Source organism: Dasypus novemcinctus, chromosome 21 (genome assembly GCF_030445035.2).
Source record: "Dasypus novemcinctus isolate mDasNov1 chromosome 21, mDasNov1.1.hap2, whole genome shotgun sequence".
NCBI classification, from domain to species: Eukaryota; Metazoa; Chordata; class Mammalia; order Cingulata; family Dasypodidae; genus Dasypus; species Dasypus novemcinctus.
Genome location: NC_080693.1, coordinates 57,901,987 through 57,925,595, shown reverse-complemented (window position 1 = coordinate 57,925,595; position 23,609 = coordinate 57,901,987). Strand labels below are relative to the sequence as shown.

General features: G+C 43.5%; 1 protein-coding gene across 2 annotated transcripts in view; it reads right to left on the bottom strand.

Moving 5' to 3' along the window:
• SOCS7 (suppressor of cytokine signaling 7) overlaps positions 1-17,802 on the bottom strand; it is a 38,660-nt gene extending 20,858 nt beyond the window's left edge. Inside the window, exons 1-6 of one of the 2 annotated variants that reach the window (XM_004457841.3) lie at positions 16,833-17,802; positions 7,134-7,198; positions 4,637-4,741; positions 4,101-4,202; positions 3,107-3,237; positions 2,457-2,625 (exon numbers count right to left, since the gene is read on the bottom strand). In XM_004457841.3, coding sequence (XP_004457898.2) covers positions 2,457-2,625; positions 3,107-3,237; positions 4,101-4,202; positions 4,637-4,741; positions 7,134-7,198; positions 16,833-17,797 — 1,537 coding nt within the window. In that variant the 5' untranslated portion in view covers positions 17,798-17,802. The remainder of the gene's footprint in view (positions 1-2,456; positions 2,626-3,106; positions 3,238-4,100; positions 4,203-4,636; positions 4,742-7,133; positions 7,199-16,832) is intronic. The other variant, XM_023588572.2, reaches the window with a different exon arrangement.
• Positions 17,803-23,609: the final 5,807 nt, after the last annotated feature.

Below are 23,609 nucleotides of genomic sequence, written 5' to 3'. Positions count from 1 at the left end.
AAGCACAGTGATCCCACAAACTCTCAGGGTTCCAACAAGTATTTCCTAAGAGGCCACAAAGGTGACCAAAAGTGGAAATTATCATCACCATGCTGCTTGGCAGGAAGACCTGATATGATTATCAGGCAAAGAAATTGAGAACAGTCACAGGATCAAAACTAAATTCCCTTTGTACACATGATTTACCAGAAAATATCTCTAGATCAAGGGTTATGTTCCACAGACCCCTTTGCCAGTCAGGTGAAAACCACAGATCCCTTCTCAGAATGTAGCAGCAGATAGTTTTGTGACATTCAACTAACACTGGGTCTAACAACTACCATAATTTTGAAATATGGATGAGCATAAGCAATTTTTCAAGATATGCAACAACTATAACGTGACACTGAAAGGAGTATTACTGTAATTTATTACACACATTCATAAGTGAAGGAAATGTTAGATTTCAGTTTAGAGGTCAGAGAAAATAAGTTGATTGTTTTTCAGTTCAAGCTCACAGGCCCCCTGAAATCTTCCCACGGACTCCTTGGGGGTCCATGGACCCCTAGTTAAGAACCTCTGCTCTATATGGTAAATTTATTTATGAACAGAGCTTTAGTTGACTTTTTCTAATGGTCCTAGGTTGTCTCTTCCTTCTACCGAGAAAGTTTTACTGGGTAACCTGTTCAGGAAAGCCTCGTCAACAAATTTCGTTCAAATCCTACTTAGGAGACATGATGCTAGGAATACTATTAAATGGAACCCTTACTCTCCCTTCCTTCCCCACTCCAGCATTTCTTTTAGTGATTGAAACCAGTGCCCATATCAACATTCAAACTGAGTCAATGAGATTTTCCCCTTACCACAGTTCCAATCCTATGACTCTGTCCTGTGAAAAAGTCAGACACCAAAGGTAGAAAAAGGCAAAGGGGGAAGAAAGCTTTCTTAAAACAAGTCAAAACTCAAAAGCCAAAAAAGGCAAATTTAACTAAAGTCCTCCAGATGACAAAGAAACCACAGTAAAGGTAAAAGAAATATTTTGCAATATATATTACAACTGAAATATATAAAGAGCTATACATAAATATGAAAAAGACAAAAAAGCCCAAAAGAAAAACCAAGAATGAACAATTTATAGAATATGAAAAATATATGAAAAGATGCTTAAACTCATTAAAATCCCAAAAATGCAAATTAAAACAAAAATTACTTTAACCCATTAAAAGTGGCACAGATTTAAAAGACTAATAGTATCTAGGGTTGAAAAAAGGATTGGAGAAAGAAATAGTCTCATTCACTACTGGTGAAAATTTATGTGGCAGAGGCCAATTTGGCAATATCTATCAAATTTAGATATGTATTCCTTTTGACCTAGAAATTCTACTTCTATGTGTCACAAAGAAACATTCCCACTTGTGTATAAGGAGGCATATACAAGCACATTTATTCACAGCAGAAAGTTGGAGAGAAATCTAAATGCCTGTTGACAGCAGTACAGCTAAACAACAGCATATCCTAATGTTACTATGCAGTATGAGCTCAAATGGAAAGCTCTCTCAGACAATTAACTAGCTATACAATACAATCCCATTCGTGATGTAAAACACATGCGTATACACACACACACCTGATTTACTGTATACATAAATGAAAGAAAAACGTCTAGAAGGATAAATACCTAACTGCTAATAGCAGCTATCTTTGGGTTGGAGTGAAATTGGAGGGCTGGAAAAAAAATTACTTTTTTTTTTTCCTACTCTATACACATGTATATACAATTGAATTTTTACAATAACATATTCACACAATACAGTCTAAAAATTTTTTCTGTATGCTACAATAATGGTGAATACATGACATTATGTATTTGTCAAAACCCATAGAATTGTACATCTCAAAGTAGGGACTCTAACATTTGAGTAGACTATCTCTAAGTCTTAGAGATTAAAGGAACAGATCTAGCGTTCAGCTATAGGCCCCTAACTGATCCCTGGATATACACAACCAAGTACCTAACCAATCCAGTAAAAGTCTAAGATAAGGAACCATGTCTTTAACTTTGCCTGCACTTTCCCACCTCTTCCATCCTTGCTCCTATTTGAGTGTTCAATTAATATAGGTTCACAATTCCAAAATCCAACAATCTTTGAAAACCAAAAAGGTTTTTGTAACTTTTTATAATATTTGGAAACAAAACCTAGCCTGAGGGAGGCACCTCCAGATCTGCATATATCCTCCTAGGTGTAACCATTCATTCACATGTTCACTGCAAAAATTATCAATGTGTTTTGAATATTAGATAATGGTCCGGATCCAAATGGGTGTGCTATACAATACCTTTCTAAAGGTGGAAAATTCTTCATTATGAAACATCATTTGCCCTAATGACTGTGGACCTATAGAAGGCTCTACAATCCCAACTGCCATTTCTCATGAGGCTTTTTAGAGGCCTCCGGAGGAGCTCCAGCACCTCTTACCTCTGTAGTGCTCCATTCTAGTGTGATGAGTGATACCCTGTGATCGGAAACTGAGGCTCAGGATATAACGAGGATCAGAGCTGTCTCGTACCAGGAAAGAACCATCTGGCTTCCCTTTCAGCTTCATCTCTGCGTCTTCCCAATTCATTGGCCCCCAATACCAACCACACTATCAAAGATAAGAAGTGGTCAAGTGTTTAACAGAACAACGTCAAAATTTTCAGCACAATCTATCTTCCCACAGGAGAATCCTCATTCTCCAAAAAATTTCAGTCGGTAAATGCCACTGAAAGTGGCTCAACCATTAGCAATGAACATTAGATTCATTAAACTTTTAGCCCTTCAAAATAAAAGAAGAATTCTACAATTCAATTACCAAGGGTCCTACAGAGGAGAGGAAAGGGAACTGGGTCAATTAATGTATCAAAATCAGCTTAGGCCATGGAAAAACTTCTCTACAACTTTCCTTCATCGTATTCAAATGTTTTTATTTTCCAAATTCAGTTTACTATATCCCCTAAAAATTAATAATAGCAGTATACTGTTTTGTCACTGTGACTATGAAAGCAAAAATAATAAAAGGAGAGCCCAGGTATAGAATTAGGAGAGTAGAAAGAGAGATGAGTTGCCAGTGCTCAGGCACTGCATACCTTCTCCAACTCTCGAAGGCTGGCTGCAAAGCTGCTCGAGTCAGGCCGGTAAAAGGGACACTGGAGGTGTTGTGGGGGCTGGTTGTGCAGGGTTTCAGCTGCTCGGATGGGAGCAATCCGGGGAAATGCATCTGTAGGACAAGAAGGAGGTGGTCACTTGTTTAGCCTCATTGCTCCCAACCACAGGCTGCTCCTCCCCCAAAACAGAGATGCTAACTGAAGAGGGGCAAGGCATTAGAAGCTAAGCTGGAAAGGGTGGAAGCCAAAGCAGTGGGAAAGAGCTGGATGGGCTGGAACAAAAGCTGTGTGGACTTGTGTAAGCTGTGAAGGATGGGTGGGGTCATTTAACCCCAGGAAAAGGATGGGGAACTGCTCACTAACCTGACTAAGGTGACTACTTCAGGGGCTTCACCAGCCTAGAGCGATTCCAAGTTCTCCCACCTCGAGGTGAAGTTCCGGTAAAGCAGCCTTGGAAATAGTGACTCGCTTACTTGCCCCGGGAAGACTAACGATTTTGCCAGGCAAGTAGAAAAGAATGACGCTTTCATTCATTTTATTCCTTGGGTACTGGAGGCTGGCAAAGCAGGCACGGGCTACTAAATGTTTGGTACTTATTTACAAGGCTGCAGTAAACACTGAAAGGCTTAGAAACACCAAAGAACTTTGAAAACCAGCACATATTAAACCTCCTCACTATCCTAAAATTAAGAGTTTCTTACATATCTACTCAAGGTTTGCAAAACAGGCTCAGTAGCAGGGACAAAAAATTCAATGGCCTTTTATCCTGAACAATCAGATTCACCTCCATAAAGAAAGTGGGTTAGAAAAACCGTTCTGAGCTTCATTTCCAAGGAATACTGGCCCAATCAAGAGGATAAGACTTTAGCTTTCTCCTAAGTTCTGATAGTCCCATATAGAGATTCCTCCCATCCTTCAAATGTTTATTACTTTGCATTCCCACATCTTGCAAGTCCTGTTTCTAAGCTAAGCTAACCTGGGGCATGGGGTGGAGGAGGCGGAGGTAGGGGGAAGGACTGCAGGGAAGACCCCATCGGAGCCACAAGGACAGATGTAGGCAGCGTCCCACTGATATCATCTGGAAGAGAGAACAAAAGCAAGAGGTTCAGAAAAATGAGCACAGAATGAGCAAGGTGAAGGCAGGGGAGAGGGAGGATGATTATCAACTGTCAGGCTGCCCTCTGGGGCAAGATGGCCTGACCTTCACCCTGTCTTTATGTGCAAGGGCAACAGCCATTTCAATCTGGTTTGCTTTGCTTGGAAAGCAGGAGAGTAAAGATATTCTTAACGCAGGCTAGTAGCAGGAGATTCAGGGCAAGATAAATATGGGTGGTAAATATCGTATTAATAGCATGCAGGTAAGAGACCCATTTAACCACTTCAGGAGATGATAGGATGCTGAGGGAGGGATGGGAAATAATTGGGTCATTAGTAGAAACCCAGAAGTTTGTTTGGTCCCTAGAGCTCAGGCCCCTACTAGAGCCAGAAGGCAGAGAGGGGAAGAGACTATACCTAGGAGGCTGAGGCTTCTTCTTGGAGGAGGAGGGGGAGTTGGAGGGTGTGGAGAGGTCAGGCCCCGCTGAGAGATGTCCACATCCACAAGTGACACTGTTTCACCTGAGAGATTCACAAAGCAAGCATATTACAGAAGCACTTTGCCCAAAGCCAAGACTGAAGACAAAGGGAAGCAAATGGCAAGCAAAGGATGCTAGAAGTCCATGGCTCTCAAAAAGCTCAAAATCGAATGCTCCCCAAACCTGGAATCACCCCACCCACCCACACAGATACTACTTCTTTGCCCTGTTGATGGCCAGGGATTCTTTGGGACGAAATCATGGGATGACAATGGAAAAGCCATCTAATTCTGGTTCTGCCACTGATTTACGATATAACCTTGAGCAAGGGATCTTCCTTATTCAAATAGAAGTCACATACTTTATTCTCATAGGCATGTACACCAATTTCTACCTTAGGGAGAAAAGCAAATGGCCTGTTATAAGACCAAAAGGAAAGCAAGTGCCGGGAAAACATAAGAACTTCATGGTAAGTTGAATGTAGATAAAGGTTGCAACATTAGCCCCAGTTTCTTCCAAGATGGCTTTCCACATCTAGATTTTCCAGAATATTCACCATAAGAGAATCTACCAATTAAGATATCAACTAATTCCCAACAGCTGAGGATACAGAGGCTGAAAAATGCAATTATAACCCTAAAAATTAACAACTTCTAGTTAGCCAAAAATCAGGTAAGCTTAGAAGCAGCTTCTCAGTAGGAACTTGGGGGAGGGTGGGAAGGGTAGCACATGGTTTGGTTTATCTTACTTCCCAGCATACCATGCAGTTCTATTCTCTGACATATATACCCCTCCTTGTCACCCAACCCCATTTTACCCCCTCTCTGCTTGAGTCACCAGAAGATGAAGGATTATTTTATTTTATTGACACTTAGGTTGACAGCCAGGAATAGTTTTGTTCAGGCAGGTCTGAGCCACAGGTCAGAACTCAGGATTTCTTAATTTGGCTCTTGAGGTGTTATTTCCTTATTCAGGAGGCTGAACTAGCCCCTTGGCTAATATTTTAATGCTTTCCAGTTTAAAAAATTAGGTGACCAATAAGTCTAAAAGGCCAAGGAGCTGGGCTTTCAGAGCTTAAAAACACAAGTTTTTCTTTTTTGTTTTGCTTGTTTTAACAAAGGTCTTGAAGATTAATTTAGTTAAGCAGAAAAGCTCTTCTGAAAGCCAAGTGGAGATTCTAGGAAGCTGATAGTAGACTCATCAAACAGTTTAATAATTGAGAGTCTCACTGCACAGAACAATATAAGGATTCCAGACAAGCGGTTAAGGTGACCACCTGCCCTAATCCAGGAGCAGCATGGTCTGGGTATGGTACTTAAGCAAAAGGACCCAATTCAGAAGAGCTAAGGTTATCTGAAATAAGAACACTGAACCTGAGCTTAACAAAAGTAGATGTTCCTTACCTTAAGGCGGAAATGATTAACCAGAAAGATAGACTGCCACAGGATGAGTCTTTAATTCTGGGCTTGGGGAAAGAACAGAGACCTTCTCCACTACAGTAGATGCTTACTACAGGTACCAACTTACATGTTTTAACAGCTCACAACAGTCTACCCAAGAATAGAGTTCCCACCAGCTTGCTCAACATCTTCCTAGAAATGTCCAATCCCAAATCAAATTCTTCCAATACTCTTTTTATGGGACACAGTATCCAAAAAAAACTTTTTGTTGTTGTTGTTAAAGGTTTCTCAGCCACAACCAATGACAGACACTCAGTTTCAGAGACCTAAGGCAGAATGGTAAATACCTTTCTTTCCTACAGCTTATTCAAGCAGAAGCTTCACTTCTGACTAATACAACAGAAGGTCTCCCTCTCTGAACATGTACCCCATAAAATAAGAAGGCAGTTAGCATCCAAAGGATATTCAGCTCCCTTCCTACTTTAGCAACTGTGTTCCCTGCTACAAGAACAGGGACTTAAATTAGACAAAACAAAGAACTCCAACAGGTGCAAGAGCTGCTAGCTGCTAAAATGGGTAAGACAAGAGCTCATGTAATCCCCTTTGCCCAAAGTCTTTAAAAATAGACCAGATAACCATGGGTCATATTTACTAGATAATCCATGAACTCCCTTGGAAGCAGAGACAGGAATTGTATGACTTCCAGAAAATCCTTTATGCATTGTGGTCCTATAAATTTGTTCCTACTTTTACTTTATAAGTGATGACCATGAACTAAATATTACATAGCTACTAAGGCTGCCTAATTATCAACAAGCAGCCTTTACCCCAAAATATAAAGCATTCAAATTCAAAAACACATTCCACACCATAAAAATAGCCTCACCCCAAGTCCAGAAGGCATGGAAAGAAGAAAATAATTGCAGACATGCCTGAAATTTCTTCTGCAATGCATCTGTAAGTGTTTTTCCTGACAGGTCTCAGAATATTCCTTCTTTCAGATGTCAGAAGAAGAGAGAAATATATCACCCTTACCTGTGAACAGGGGGCTGAAGGAGACCGGAGAAAAGGCACTTTGAGTTCTTGTCAACCTGGGTTTCCTAGGGGGGGCAAGAAAGCACACAGAGAGAATAAGGGGGGACGTGAACATGTACACATCTAAATCATTACAACACTCAATTACAGATGCACTGAAAAACAAAACCCTACTCATTGTTAGCAACACTCTTGTTGTAATGAAGTCTAAAATTCAAAGGGAGAGAACAAAATAATGAAGGTAATTCCTTAAATAGTTTTGGCTACAGAATTCACCAGCCTACAAAGCAAGGAGAAATCCCTCTGGATCGCTCCATACCAGGCACATTAAAAACGTAAAACACCTAGCGTGGTAATTAGCAAGTCCATTTCAAGAGAAAGGAAATCGGATGCTGAGCTGATTTTTTTATGACCTGAACCTGTGCCAGCGTTCCCTCTGCATCTGCCCTAGGAGCAGGAGGCCCCAGAGTGAACCAGGGACCCATGCACCAGTACTACAGGAAGCCTACGCAATTCTTCATCTACTAATGAGCTAAACAAGTGGGCCTCCACAGGTTGGGGTTCTGCCTGGCACCCATCAAAAATGACCCTTTCCCCCTCTCTGAGCTGCCAGTCACACAGCTCTCCCATAACTTCTCTTCCTTGCCACTAAGGGGAACCAGCCCGAAAAACCAGATTCCTAGGAAAAGTTACACCAAAGGAAATTTCATTTTGCACCACTTTCAACTGGCTTTTCAATGAGAGATGAAAGAAATTCAAAAAGCTTCTCATAAAGATTCTTTGGCCAGAAATGAGCTAAGCTCAAAAAATTCACCCTAAGAGAGAACTGGCTACTAAAGAAAGAACTTGTTAAGGTGATGGAAATATGCAAAATTAATAGAATTGGACACCTAAAAAAAGGTGAATTTTGCTGAATAAAATTTATACCTTAACAAGCCAGACTCAAAAAAAAAAAAATTCCACCCCAGAATTCAGAACTGTAGCTGGCTTACCTTCCAGAAATATACTCCCTAAAAGAACTAAATAAAAGTTAAGTTCTATTCAACTATCAACTGCAATGCGGGGGAGGGGAGGGCAAGAAGCAAAGAAATTCCAATGAAACCCAATTTAAAATGATCTGATTTCAGAAGATGTTTGTATTTTAATACAGATGTCTGAACTTCTCTGAATTCACTTGAAACAAAATTTCAAAACCCTATCATGGGGTGGTAGCTCAGTGGTTGAGCACCCACCTCCCATGTATGAGGTCCTGAGTCCAATCTCTAGTACCACCATTTAAAAAAAAAGTACCATGAAGACTACTCAGGAATAGCTGAGACACTTGAGATCCTTATCAGGACCTATTTATGCTCAAGGCTGAGAAGTGAGGAGGCTAATGATAAAGCAGTGTGAATACCAGACCCAGGGCACAGAGGGAGCGAAGGCTACACATAAAACCAAGACACTACCACACAGTTCTTCTGTTTCTAAAAGTTGCTCGCTACTATATGCAGCTTAGTTCCAACCCTCCAGAGAGATGGAATGAAAAGTTAATTCTACTGGACATGAACTTTAAGACTGCTGAAGAGTTCCAAGCTGGGTTTTTTATTTTTTGTTTGTTTTTATTAAACTTGTGCGTACAACATTAAACTCAGCAAGTAGAAACCTTAAGTACTGGTCTTTCAAAAGGTTTAGTCATTTGGCCGTTTGCCTCTTTTCAAAGGAAGCTGCATTACTCTGCCATCTGCCCATGCTGGGGACGAGTCTCTTCATTGCCAAGCACTGGAGAATGACAGTACCCAAATGCACACATCTTGCGGAGGCCTTCTCACTTCAGCTCATCTTCTCCCCCGCCCCTGTCATTTTGAAGAAGAAAATCATAATTTCTAGGATCTAGAAAAAGAAATACATCTGAACTTAAATCCAGGCAGAGCCAAGAGTGCCTCAAGATGTTTTTTCCTGGCAAATATGGGGGTCTAATGGCTGAAAAGAGGAGGTCTAAGAGGTTGAAAGGCCCTTAATAAATGTATACTTTTCTGTTTCTTCAGGGAAAGACTGTATAACTAAAAACCCAAAGCAGTTTCTGCCTCAAGGGTCCTGAGAACATTCTGATGGCAGTCATCCATGAAAAGACCAATCTAGACAACTACTAAAAAAACAAAGCAAGGGAATGATTAACATAAAATTGAGGATGGTGGTTACTTGTGGGGGGACCATGGAAGGTAAGTAATGAATTTCAGGAAGGAACATACAGGCGTCTCCAAAGGCACTGTTAATATTCTATTTGCTAAGCTAGGTATATATTTCATTACTGTTTATATAATACATATAGTTTATATATCTTATTTTTGTATTGTTTTGCTTTTTAGTTTTTAATTTTGAAATACTTACAGGACAGTTACAAAAGTAATACAAACCGTGTACAGAGAACTCCAACATATTCTTATTCCCCTCCCCCACATTCCCAGATCCACTAATTTTAACATTTTGCCACATTTGCCATATCATTCTGTCCATCCATCTATCTGTCAATCCATTTTCTGAACACTTGAGTGTAGGTTGTATGCATCATGTTCTTAAACAGTTATTACTGCCATGTACATTTCCCAAGAACAAAGATATATTCACTTAAATAACCACCTTAACTACAGTTATCAAGTTCAAGAAATTTGGGAGCCAATGTGGCTCAGTCATTGAGCCCTAGCTTCCCACGTATGAGGTCCAGGGTTCAATCCTTGACCCCAGTACTTAAAATTTTAAAAAAGCTAATAATCTATTCTGATTTTTTTCATATGTCCCATCAGTGTTCCATTGTACCTTTTCTCCTCCCTTGCTAGATCCCATCCAGAATCATGTACTGCATTTAATTGTCATAAGTCTCTTTAGGTGCTCTTTTTTTTTTCCAGTTATGGGAACATACATACAATATAAACTTTCCCATCTCAACCACTCCCAAGCACACCTTTCAATGGAAGGAATTACATTCACAACATTGTGGTACCTTCACCACCACCTTCCACTACTAAAACTTTCCCATCTCCCCAAACAGAAACCCTATACTCATTAGGTATTAACTTCCCATCCCCCTTGCCTACTGCCTCTGGTGACCTATACTCTAATTTCTGTCTCTAATTACATTTTTATACATTATGGGTAAAAAAAGACAAACACTGATTATCATTACATTATATGCCTTTGCATTTCACATCCTATAGGAAGCAAAAAAGTGTGGTGACAAACCAAAAGTATTATTGGCAATTATATTTACCCGTCATTACCCTCACTAGATAACTTCACTTATATTCATTTCTTCATGCAGCTTCAATCTATCCTCTAGTGTCCTTCCTCTCAACCTGCAGAACTCTCTTTAGTATCTTCTATAGGGCTGATCTCATGGTGATGAACTCCTTCAGCTTTTGTTTATCTGGGAATGTCGTAATCTCCCCTTCATTATTTAAAGACAGTTTTGCTGGATATAGAACTCTTGGTTAGCAATTTTTGCTTTCAGCACTTTAAATATGTCGTCCCACTGTCTTCTTGGCAACATGGTTTCTGATGAAAAATCAGCACTTAATTTTATTGACTCTCCCTTTTATGTGACATACTGGTTTTCTTTTGCCGCTTTGAAAATTCTGTCTTTGGCATTCAACAGTTTGATTATAATATGCTGTTGTGTGGTTTGGATATTTTCTCTGTCATTTTTTTCTCTTTCTGGGACTCCCACAATGCATGTATCAGTACACTTGATGGTGTCCCACAAGCTCCTCAGGCTTTGTTCACTTTTCTTCATTCTTTCTTCTTTCTGACTCTTAGACTGAATGATTTTAATTGTCTTTTATCTTTAAGTTCTTTGATTTTTTTCTTCTGCCTGCTGCAATCTGCTGTTAAACCCCTCTAGGGAATTTTTAATTTCTATTAATATCATCCTAAGCTCTGTTTGATTCCTTTTCATAATTTTCATCTATGATATTCTCTTTGTGTTCATCTAGCGATTTCCTGATTTTCTTTAGTTCTCTGTCCATGTTTTCTTTTAGCTCTTTTATTTTTATTTAAAGATTTATTTATTTATTTATTTCTCTCCCCTCCCCCCCACCATGGTTATCTGCTCTGTCTATTTGCTGCATCTTCTTCTTTGTCCGCTTTTGTTGTTGTCGTCAGCGGCACGGGAATCTCTGTTTCTTTTTGTTGCATCATCTTGTTGTGTCAGTTCTCCGTGTGTGCAGCACCATTCCTGGGCAGGCTGCACTTTCTTTCGCGCTCGGTGTTTCTCCTTACAGGACACACTCCTTGCGCGCGGGGCTCCCCTACGCAGGGACACCCCTGCGTGGCACGGCACTCCTTGCGCGTATCAGCACTGCACATGGGCCAGCCGCACATGGGTCAAGGAGGCCCGGGGTTTGAACCGCGGACCTCCCATGTGGTAGACGGAGGCCCTAACCACTGGGCCAAGTCCGCCGCCTCTTTTAGCTCTTTTAGCATATTTAGGATCATTTTTTAAAAGTCTTTGGTATGTCTCAGGTCCAGTGCTTTAATCTTCAACTCTGCCAGGGTCATTACTTCCTGTTTATTTGTATTTTTTTTCCCAGCCTTTTGTTGAAAACTGGGCATTTTGATATTTAAATGTGTTATCACTAGAATTTAGACTCCAAGGTATCTCTTCCTTAAGCTTATATCCAGCTTGTATTAGGACAGAGCTTTCCTTGAATGACAGGCGCTAACATGGAGGAAAAGGAGGAGAAGGAAGAGAAAGAAGACATCTTTCCCAGTCTTTACAGACCAACCTACTGTAAGTGCTCTCCTTCAGTGCTTATCCATACAATGAGTTTAGAGAATAGTTCCAAGGACAAAGCACAGGGGCCTCCCTGATCCTTTCTGCCTATGCCTCTTGTCTTCAGTATGTGCTTGTGGCCCTAGAAGACCCATTTACACAGACACAAATGTTCCCTCTTCCCTTGGAAACAGTTTTCTCCTGGTCCTGGCACTATACTCTATGTCCTACAGCCAGCAATCCCTTGCCCCAGGCAGTCCATAGTGTTCCACTGGAGAGCTCTGTAAATTGCTTTCTACAAGCAGGGCAAATTCTGGGACTATAAATCCTTCAGGCCACATCAGACTGACTGAACCATACATACATGCTCCCAGTATGTACACGAAGGTTACTCTGCTCCCTCCTACAGGCCAGCTCTGCGCTGAGATGATGGAATGGGGCAGGGGCCAGCATGGGGGTCACAAGAACCTATCACTTTTAGATAGTCTTTTTCTTTCTCACCCTGTTACTTCAGTCCTTTAACTGTTTTCTGGAGCTTTGAAAAAGATGTTTCTGCCAGTTCTTGCCAGTTGTTCAAAGCTTCAGTGGAGGGGCAGAGTCCTGAAGTGTCTTACTCTGCCTTCTGGATTGGGGTTGGTACATATCCTTCTTTGTATGTATGGTACATTTCAGCACGAAAAGCCCCTTCTAAGCTGGATGTGCTGGGTTTTTTGTTTTGTTTTGTTTTTGGAGAGCAATAACAATGATACAGCCCCTTGTGTCTGTGGACAAGATAACAATTTCGATGTTATTTTATTGCTCCCCAGACTACCCTGACAAGCACTGAAGTAAAAAGTTATGCCACTGATGCCACTATAAGTTTGCCAGTGGGTCACTTACATCCTATCAGCAGAAAGACATGAGGATGGAGCAGGATTTGATGGGCCATACCTCAGGTGTCAGAATAGGACAGGGTTAGCAGCAGACCTTAGGCAAACTGCTCCCCACCTGAACCTGGCAGCCCTTTGTATCAGCTATGCACTGCCTGTGCTGCAAGTAAAAGACAAAATGCCTCTGTCCATTTCCACCCTGCAAATTACTAATTCTACTGTGATAGATTTGTAGGTTAAAATGAGTTAGGAAACTAGACAGGATGATAACACATAAATATAACTAATGGTCACTTTTCAAATTCCTTAAAAACCTAAAACACAGACAATGAAATAGTAATGCCCTGCTTCTCCTGCCCATAAAACTCCTATACTGATGCCCTAAAACTTATACATGTCCTTTTCTAAAGTAACTTCCAAACTAGGATGTCCAAATATCAGGTTTTGCAGCCCCAATGTACCTCTGCCCCTACATAAGCACACAGTGCCAAGCCAACCAGCCTGTGCCATTTCCAGCACGTCATAAGCCAATGTCTGTTCATGTACTACAAGCACAAAAACCATGTGTTCATTTTTAGTTCCAATACACAGACATCTGCGCAGCAAGGTCAGATCCAAAACTCTGCCACAATCCATAACTCCATGAAGAACCTACGGAGGCAACTTCCAGGGAAAAGCCAAGAGTCATAGTCCAAGATCTAAAACCTTAAGAATGACGTTAGGGGAGAGAATTTTAAGGAGTGAAACACCCATGACAAGTGGACAGAGATTTCTGAATCCAGGGAGCTCATTTCAAAAGAGAACTGCCAACCACAAGAAGTTTTACACAACTTCTTGGAAAAAATAGTTTAAAAGATCAATGGGTGATGGACTTAAAACCTAAACATAAAGTCAGAACCTCCTCATCACACCATAAAATCACTTTGCTCTCAGCAGTGTCATGCCATCACTCAAAAAGACCCCTTTAGACCTGAAAACCCAAGAAAACAGAGAAAAGGGTTCTTCTTGTCTGCCAGGTCTGTCCACAACAGCAGGGACCCAAACTGATGCCAAGACAAGCCTGCCTCTCTTCCCAGAATTGTATCCTTTTTTTTCAAAAAAAAAAAGTAGATAGTAAACTACTATGGAAGTATCCTCCATTTCTCCATCTCACAATTATGATGATTATGACAACTGCCAGGAATAGCTTCAACTGTTAACTAGGTAAAAAAAAAAAAAAAAGTCTTGAAAAATATACAAAGTACCCATCTCCAAGCAAGTGTGTATTATGTGATGATTCAAAAGGTCAGATCAAATGCTATTCCTCACCAAATCCAAAGGAAGACAATCAGCTCAACATAAGTGAAACAGGCAAGGCAACTCTGAAGGTTTTCCTGAAATAGCAATCTGTATTACACTGAGGCCCACAGGCACCAAGTCTTTACATCTCAATATATGTGTTATAAGGCCCAGCCCAGTGCCCCAGAATAGAAACCGGATTAGATGGTAGGGTACATTTCTTCCTTCACTTGAAAAGCGTTCTCTACGTTAACTCACACACACACTTTATATATATATATATATATATAACTCCATATATCCAGACAGGCCCATTAGAAGACTCAAAAATGAACTCTGTTTTGCTTAATGTTAAAATATGGGAACTGTTAATTAAGCCTTATAAAACAGTTGTAGAAAGTATTTTCTAGTCAGTTGCTGTGGGAAAGGTAGATGATGAGAAAAGCAAAAAGAACCATGCCCAGAGGTTACTGAAAAAGCCCCAAATTATACAGCAAAGATTTCAGAGACCTGTAATTAACTCCAGTCACAGTTAGGAGGAAGGTATATACTCTTTGGCAAAAGACTGAAATTTCTCACCCGTTCTGGGTCCTACCAGTCAAAGCAAGAGAACAAGTTAAATATCCAAACTCATCCTTCCTCCCAACAGGGCAGACTTAGAAAGGAGGTGCAGATCCACAGAAATCACAACTACCCTGGCCAGACTTACCAAGTTTCTCACAGCTGCGAGGCTGCCAGCAAGACTGGCACATAGTAAGCTGTGGAAAAGCTAACAAGCAGTACCAAATCCAAAGCATAAAAAAAATTTACAAATTCGATCTTATTACTTCTCCAAAAATCACATGATTGTCTATCTATATTTCTGTTGTCTTCACTCCAATAAAGACAGGAACAAGAACAGGAATCACTTTCCCATTTTAGATGAAAAATGAATCATGAGGTAGGCAAATCTGGCCCCATCCCACAGCTGATGTTGGAGTCCTGAACAGAATCTAGATGTTCATACTCCCTATACTATATGCCACCTCCTAATAGCAGTCAACCAAATGTTTATAACACAAATACCTAGCTCTTCTACAATTCATCAGAAAGTTTGGTGTGCAGCAAAAATCTGTATTGTGCTTAGTGTGAAGGCTGGTGACAAGAGCAGCCAATCACCATTAAATTCTGCTTCCAAAGGCAAAAAAACATATAATGTTATATGCCTTTTCTTCTTCCTAGTCTGTTAAATGTAGCAGCTAATTTCACGCCACACCTCATATTTGGCACCTTTGGAATCCTAGACCAAGCCTTGGTCAACAAAGAACAAAGACAAGACACACCACAGAAAATTATCAATCTATTCTATGTCATAACTCACAGCTTCAATCTGGTCCTCCCCCCATCAGATGAAAATTTCACCCATTCTGGTAAGTAGAGCATCGAATGCAGAGTTCACCACACAAAAAAGCTGTTTCAGCAGCCATACACTTTTTAAACCGGGAGTTTACAGCATGAGTTCACTGGGAGGCAAATGCAGAAACATCTGCCTACCTGAAGGGACAACACACATCAATCTATTGATTTCTTTAGACGGTATAGGTTTCACCTAATTCCCAAGATGAGCCCATGACATAGCTGTTCAGAAGGAGCAGCAAAGTCAAATTGGCCCCACACTCACCTCTTGGAGGACCCCAATTTCCTAGAAAAGAGAAGTTCCTGAATAAGTGGTTCCCAGTCTAGGTAGCAGTATTCAGGATCCACTGGGCAGCTTTTTAAAAACTCAAATTCTTGGGCCCCCAGCATACTGAACTTTTCAAAAAGAATCCCAAGTGAGTCTAGTGCACAGTAAGGTTTTCTATCAGTTTATTCAGTCTACCTGTTCTTTAGCCTTGCTTCATGGTGATTGCTGGTACATTTCAGAAACCCATCATGTAAGCCACACCAAAACCAATTCAAATCTAAGAACACACGCAGAAGCACAAACCACAATGGCAGTTACCACAAGAGAAGTCTCATTTCATCGACACAAAAAGTTGACAGCTTTCTAAACCAACACTACAGATAGAACAGTGGATGTCAGAGAAGCCCACACTCCAGAAAAGCAGGAAAACAAGCAACTCAATGCCTGTTTGGAATCTTCATCTAATGGCCTAGAATTCATGAATCAACGTCATACTTCATACTCAGAATTCTTGCATGGGCTTGAGAGCGAAGTTATTTTCTATTCTCACAGACAGTGGTCAGCACGTAGCCTTGAGATACCAAGTATATCTAAGGGTTTTTTAAACATAAAACATTATTTTAATGTTTTCTAAGGGAAAACATTAAAATAGTCAGAAGTGTAGATGGTGCCCAAGATCATATCATTTGAATGCTTAAGTGTGAAGGAGGGTGGGTACTGATACAAATGGAACAAGCAAGGTGGTTAAGATGCAAGCCCAGCTTTTTACCCATAAGTCCAAACATCTCAAGCAACCTCCCTGCCAGGGGTAATGGTAGATGCTGTGGAAAAGGTGAAAAGCCCTGTGGGGGGGGGGGGGGGGAGGCGCGCGGGGAAGAATGTTCACATCATCTCCAAACTAGAGAGATGCAAAGCACTCGTGTGTGCCATGGGGGTGTGAGCTCTCCCAGGGTGAAAACAGTTCCCATAATTAACTACCAGCTCCAACCAGCCTCTAATGGGAGATGACACCGCCTTCAGGCTTAAGTCTCTGCTTCCTCTTGAAGACCACATCTTAAGAACTGGTGGCAGGGTGCGTGTTGGCAGTAGAAAAAAGGGGGAAATGAAACAAGAAAGGCAAGTTTGTCATCCAGCGGTCTCACCTCCCCGCGTCCTGCTCCCGGCCCGCAGAGCCTCCCATGTCTGTCAGGCTAGCAGCCGATGCAGCCAGCTCTGCAGAAGGCCTCTTGCCGGCCGCGTCTCCACTGGCCGAGCCGCCGTTGCAGCTCTTCGTACGAAAGAGGCGACTCAGGCGGATTTTGAGTGAACCCTTCCGTGAAGGGCCCGCGAGTGGCCGGAGGGGCCCAGGCGGAGGCGGGGGCGGGGGAGGGTGCTGCTGCTGTTCCCCTCTACTCAAGCGCCCCGGAGGGACCAAGTCCTGCAGCGGGAAGGGCACTGGGGATAATTCCGGGCCTGGGGGCTGCAGCAGAAACCGGCCGCCCCCTCCTCCTCCGCGGCCCGGGCTGCTGAGCTCCTCTTCCGAGCAGCTGTTAGTCTCCAGGCTCTCGGCCTCCGACTCCAAGCCCTCCAGGACCAGCAGCGCGTCGCTCGTCTCCGTGGGGTCCTCCCCGGCCTGCGGGGCGGCAGCCGGCGGCTGGGGCTGCGGAGGCGGCGGCTGCGGGGGGCACGGACACGGGCAGCACCCCCCGCCGGCCGTCTTGACGCCCGGCCCCGCGGGCTGCCCGAGCCCCAGCGCCGCCAGCTGTGCCTCTAGTCCAGACGCGGGGCCCCAGGGCGGCTCGAGCGCCAGCCCGGGCGGCAGGGCCTTGGGGTCCAGCGCACAGCGGTGCCGAGGGCACAGCAGTTCCGAGGGTCCGGGCTCCGGGGCCGCCTCCGCGTCCTCCTCCTCCGGCGGCCGACCCACGTTGCGGAACACCATCAGCTGCGGCGGCCGGGAACCCCGAGGGCCGGGCCGCGCGAGGAAGGGCGGCGGCGGGGGGCCATGGCCCGGGGGAGGCGGCGGGCCTGGCTCGGGGGCCGCCTCTCCATAGCCGAGCAGGCGGCTCAGGACGCGGTACGAAGCGGCCGCCGCCGCCGCCTCGCCGTCCCGGAGCTCGGCCCCCTGCATCGGGGAGAGGGAGGGAGGGCGGGCGGCTGGGAGCCGGGCTAGGGTGGGGACTAGGCCGGGCCCCGCCAGAGCCCCGCCCGCCGCGGCCCCCGCAGCGACAGCGCTAACGGCCGCCGCGGCCTCGGCCTCACAGAGGGGCGGGGGCGCGCGGAGCCCAGCGCGAGCCCAGGCCGCGCGCCGCCGCCGAGGACCGCCTCCGGTTGCGTCATTTCCGGGAGGCTTGGCCACGCCCCTCCCTCCCACGGCGTGCGCGCGCAGGGCCGCAAACTGGCTGTAAGTTTCCCCTCCGGCTGCTGGTCGGCCGAAGGCGACCCTTGCCTGTTGCCCAGGCCTTGCTCACCCTTTCCGGTAAAGTGAACGGCCCTGGGAAACCTGGTCTGGTCCTAGGAGAGAGCCTCTGGTTTTGGTTTTGGTTCTGGTTCTGGTCCTGCCTAGGCGGCTTGCTATGTGCGACCTTGGCCGAGTCATCTTATCATGAACTAATCAGTATCCCCCAGGCATCCGTAAATCTCTGTTGTATGGATTACATGATAGTGTGTTCTAGACCCAGTGGTGTGTTGCTGAATGTTTAACAACTGGTTGGGGGGAGAGGTGCGGGCTCTGTGTGTACATATACAGGTACATAAGTTGATCATAACTCTTCTATAAAGGATGCGTACCACACAATTTACAAATAATAAAAATATAAAATTGCAACTTCCGTATAGCCAATTGATTGTCACAGAGTATTTTCGTTGGTTTTTGCCAAACTCTTGTATGTGCAGCCAGCCTGTGGTTATTGACAAAGGAGTATAGTTGCACCATGAATGTTGGATGATAATTTCCTCTATGTTAATGTAAGAGGAAAGTGTAAAAACAAAGACGAACTTAACTGGATTGTCAATGATGGGAGCAATTTATTTGCTGAATTAGAAAACAGTATCAAATACTAGGAGAATATTTTCTCAATTTTTGTGCTAGTTACAATGTAACTGCTACAGACATTGACACATCACGTTTAAATCTAAATTAACAATTTCTCCATCACTTTCTTAAGTCTTACAATCAGTAAAACAATAAATAAAGCCTTTGATTTGTAGCATTTGCAGACTTCCATGGTGTAAATACTCCCACTCTAGCTAATTTCAACTTGACTCCACTGAACTTGGAGTTAGGAAGAGAGGAACAGTAGCCTAACATATAAATAGATGCATCATGGAGATACAATAGCTATAAATTACCCCAAGAGCACAGATAACAGTAAAATAACTAGGAAGTGATGAGTTTTGAGAATTGATTACCTTTGCTTTTAATATAATTTAATTATAAATTTATATAATTTTGTTTTTAATAGTAACCGTGGGCAGCGGACTTGGCCCAATGATTAGGGCGTCCGTCTACCACATGGGAGGTCCGTGGTTCAAACCCCAGGCCTCCTTGACCCGTGTGGAGCTGGCCCATGTGCAGTGCTGATGCGCGCAAGGAGTGCCGTGCCACGCAGGGGTGTCCCCCGCATAGGGGAGCCCCACACGCAAGGAGTGCCTCCCATAAGGAGAGCCACCCAGCGCAAAAGAAAGTGCAGCCTGCCCAAGAATGGTGCCGCACACAGAGAGCTGACACAACAAGATGATGCAACAAAAAGAGACACAGATTCCCATGCCACTGACAACAGAAGTGGACAAAGAAGACGCAGCAAATAGACACAGGGAAAAGACAACCGGGGTGGGGGGGGAGGGGAGAGAAATAAATAAATAAATCTTTAAAAAAAATAAAAATAGTAACTGTTACCTGAAAATTTAACAATTGGCTTTTATAAGCCAGTATCAGTTCCATAACACTACTAGATCTCAGTTTTCTGATCTGTGAAAGAATCACTTGCAGGCATGTATGTAAGGATCAGTTAAGATCATCAGATTTGTTGTGTAGAGGAGGTAGGACCGGAGGCAGGAAAGCCAGTTAGGCAATGATTACCATCTTCCCAGTGAGAAATATTGAGGAATGAAAGGGAGGAGGAGAAAGGACCAGCAGAACTTAGCAACTCCACTACCTGAGGGTGCATTGAGGGGAAGAGGGTCAAGGATAAGGGCAACCACTATATTTGAGGGACTGCTATGTGCAGCCAGAGGGAACTTTTAAAAATGGAAATGTGTTCGTAGCCTGTGATTTTAACCATTCTTGGCTTCCCACTGTCCTTAAACTGAAGACAAAGAAGGTGGCCTAGACCACCTGGTGTGCTCTGGCCCCTGCCTCTCTCAGACCCAGCGGCCACCAAGCTCCTCCTTCCTCTCTCTCCCCGGAAGCCCCCCTGGCCTTGGGTCAGGCTTGCTCCCATATGACCATTGCATAAGCTGTCTCTTTTCTTAAAAGACTTTTCCCTCTCTTTTTGCTTAGTAATCTCCTACTCGTCCTTCTGACTGAGCTCACTCCTCCCTTCCTCAGGGAAATCTCGCTGCCTGGGCACTTCCCCCTCACCCAGCTCTGAGATTACTCCTTTGTTGCACTTAATTGTACAGACATAATTTGTCTTCTCTCTCTAGGGCTATTTGATTAAAGTCTGTGGTCCCCACTCCACTGTGAACTCCAAGAGGGCAGAGGCCTTGTTTGGTTTTTGCCCACTGCAAAACCTCCAGGGCCCAAGGGCTATGCCTGGCACAGAGTAGGCCCATGATACCTAAGGGTGAAGTGGTTGTTCAACCTTTGGCCTTGTAGGACGCTCCTGATAGAAAGTCACCTGTAGTTCTGCACAACAGAATTAAGATCCTTCCTCAAACATGAAGAAATTGAAACTCAGAGAGTTATTTACTTAAACACATGGTTCAAAAAGGTACAGTGGAATTAAAAACCAGCTCTGACTCCAAAGATTTTATCCTTTGCCTTCCTTCCCCCAGATACCTCTTGAGTATCATTTGGGTTTCTGGCAGAAAAGAATAGAAATTGCTATAGGATCACAGAGCACCTGAGGCCTAAGAAGGCCACTCAAGATCCCTGCCTTGCTCTGGGAAACTCTGGCCCCTGAACTGATCTCCCTCTAAAAGGCGACATCTGTGGCTCTGCAGCGCCCTCTGCTGTTCCAGGTACTTTCTTGGCCCCAGAAAGAGGCAGATTTGGCCAGCAGGGATAACTCTGCCTGTAGCAGAACAGGCACAGGGGATCAGATGGGACTCAAGCAGTTGAGCGTCTGACTCCCACATGAGAGGTCCTGAGTTCGGTTCCTGCTGCCTCCTAAAGGAAAAAAAACAAGCAAATGAGCACCAAAAACCACCACACAGACGAGGGAGCCATGGGGTGGGGTGGGGGTGGGGGTGGAGAACACGTGCAAGCTCTTTCAAGGCAGGGCAAGGAATGCTATCTTTCCTCATTTCCTTAATTGTCAAGTCTAGTAGCCCAATTTCCTAGAAAATAATCATTACAAATTACGCTCCAAGCAAAGAGTGTTGTTTGTATGATTTGGATGGACATGTGTTTATTCAGTGGGGTTTTTGTCTACATACACCTTTCACTAAAGGCTATAAAAAATGTTCCCTGCAGTGGTAGGATCCTAGTTAGGTCTGTGAAGAACAACTTAGAGAATCTACAAAAGTCCTGACGTTCATTTAGTCATCCAGTATTAATTGAGCACCTACAATATTCAATGGGCTAGACTTTGGGTGTGCCGTGATAAATGGCAGACATTGGCCCTAACTTCTTCTAGAGCTTGTGATCTAGGTTGAGTCCTAACCATGACATTTCCTGGATATATGACCAAGAACAAATAATTACACATCTTTGAACCTGTGTTTCCTTTGAAAAATGATTAGGTCAATAATAATCTCTCCTTCTATTGCGGGGATTAAATAAATCATATGTAAAGGTGCTTGATATTGCTAAAACACTATACAAATGCTAGTTATGATTATGAAAGTCTTCTTGAAGAATAATAGTGTTACCTTATTATGTCTTCACCCAGTGTATTTTGTTCACCCTCAGCTACTGGTAACCAGTAATGCCAAGAAAGTGGAATGGGTTGCTTGATCTCCTTCATTCCTCTTTGTGTTAGCACACAGGTCAACAAAGAGCTATTGGTGTGGGATGCTGGTATTTGATCCCAGCTATGCCACTAACTGGCTTCATGGCCTTGGGAATGTAACTTGCCTCTCAGGGTTTTGGTTTCCTTTGCTGTTAGAGAAAGATCTGGGCCCTTATAGTTCTGACATCATAGAGACTCTCCTGGGGATATGTCCTCTGTAGCGGTTTGATATTATTGATGAATTCCAAAAAGAAATATTGGATTATGTTTGTAAACTGATCTTTTCCTCTGGGCTTATTAGATTATATTGGATTCTTCGGTTTACTTGATTAAGTAAATTATGTAAACCTCTTGTGCGAGTACTGTGTTGGTGGGTGGGGACTCACAGATAAAAGGCATGGCAAAGACAGAGTTGAGGGTTTCTGATGTTGGAGTTTGATGCTGAAGCCTTAAGCTGGAGCCCCAGGAAGTAAGTTCACAGAGGAAAGAGAAGCAAGCCCAGGAAGAGAGGAACGCTGAGCCCAGGAAGAAGCAAGCCCTGGAAAGAGAGGAACCCTGAACCCAGAGAGAAGCTAGACCCTGGAAGGTAGGAACCCAGGAAGCCTGAACCCTCCCAGCCATCGGCAGCCATCTTGCTCTAACACATGAAAATAGACTTTGGTGAGAGAAGTATAACTTATGCTTTATGGCCTGGTATCTGTACGCTCCTACCCCAAATAAACACCCTTTATAAAAACCAACCAATTTCTGGTATTTTGCAGCAGCACCCCTTTGGCTGACTAATACATCCTCTAACCCTCTTACTTCTCCCACCCTCACTGCTTACACTCACACTTAGGATTCCATAGCAGAATTGTTGTTTGCATAAGCCATCTGTAAAGCAAGAGGGGTTTTTAGCCGCCACCACCCATCCCTTCCCCACATAGACAAGGTGATTTCGACATCACACATTTAAGCCTATATGGGATATTCTGCTGGTCTGAGTTGACCCCTTTATTCAAGGTCTTTTTCTAGTTACATCATCAGCTGGTGCTTGGTACTAGTTACATCATCAGCTAGTGGCGCCAGAGCGGCTCATCCCCAGGAGTTAAGACCCCCGATGGGGGGAAGGCAATGCATCTACATGCTGAGTTTGGCTTAGAGAGTGGCCATATTTGAGCAACATGGAGGCTCTCAGGAGATAACTCTTAGGCACCCCGCAGCTCTAGGCCTAGTTCATAATTCAGGCACACAGGCTCATAATTGGAGCCATCAGAATCAAGGGCTCATCGTTGGACCATCCATCTTTGTTGGTCTTTGCCACTGCACTTGGGGGATTGTTGCTGTTCCATTGGGGAATGTGATAGAGCTCCCCTGGCCAGGAACTCAGCACTCTCTCAGCTGTTGTTTCCAACTGAAACCACTAAGGAAATATCCAAACTTTTCTATGTACCCTGTATACATGTGCTGGAGAACTTCCTCCCAACCATGTGCCCCCACCAATAACACCCCACACAAGCGCTCCTCCTCCGCCATAGTTGAACCTCTCTGTAGTCCCAAACCTCTTCAAAAAGGAAGCCCAGTATATTGCCAGGTTCCATTAAGAGTAAAATGGAATATAGTGATGGGTTTAAAGGTTAGATATAGAATACATAGTAATTTAGAAAAATTAAATAAAGGAAAAATTGTTTGGGGTATCAAAAAATGAAAAAATGAAAAAGCTTTGTTTTTGACATTTTGCCTTTCATCACTGCTATAGGTGTTGCCCTGTATGCACAGTGCCAAGGCAATTTCTTCCATTTCTTCCTCAGTATCTATATCCTTTCTTTTTTTTTTTTCTAATTATTA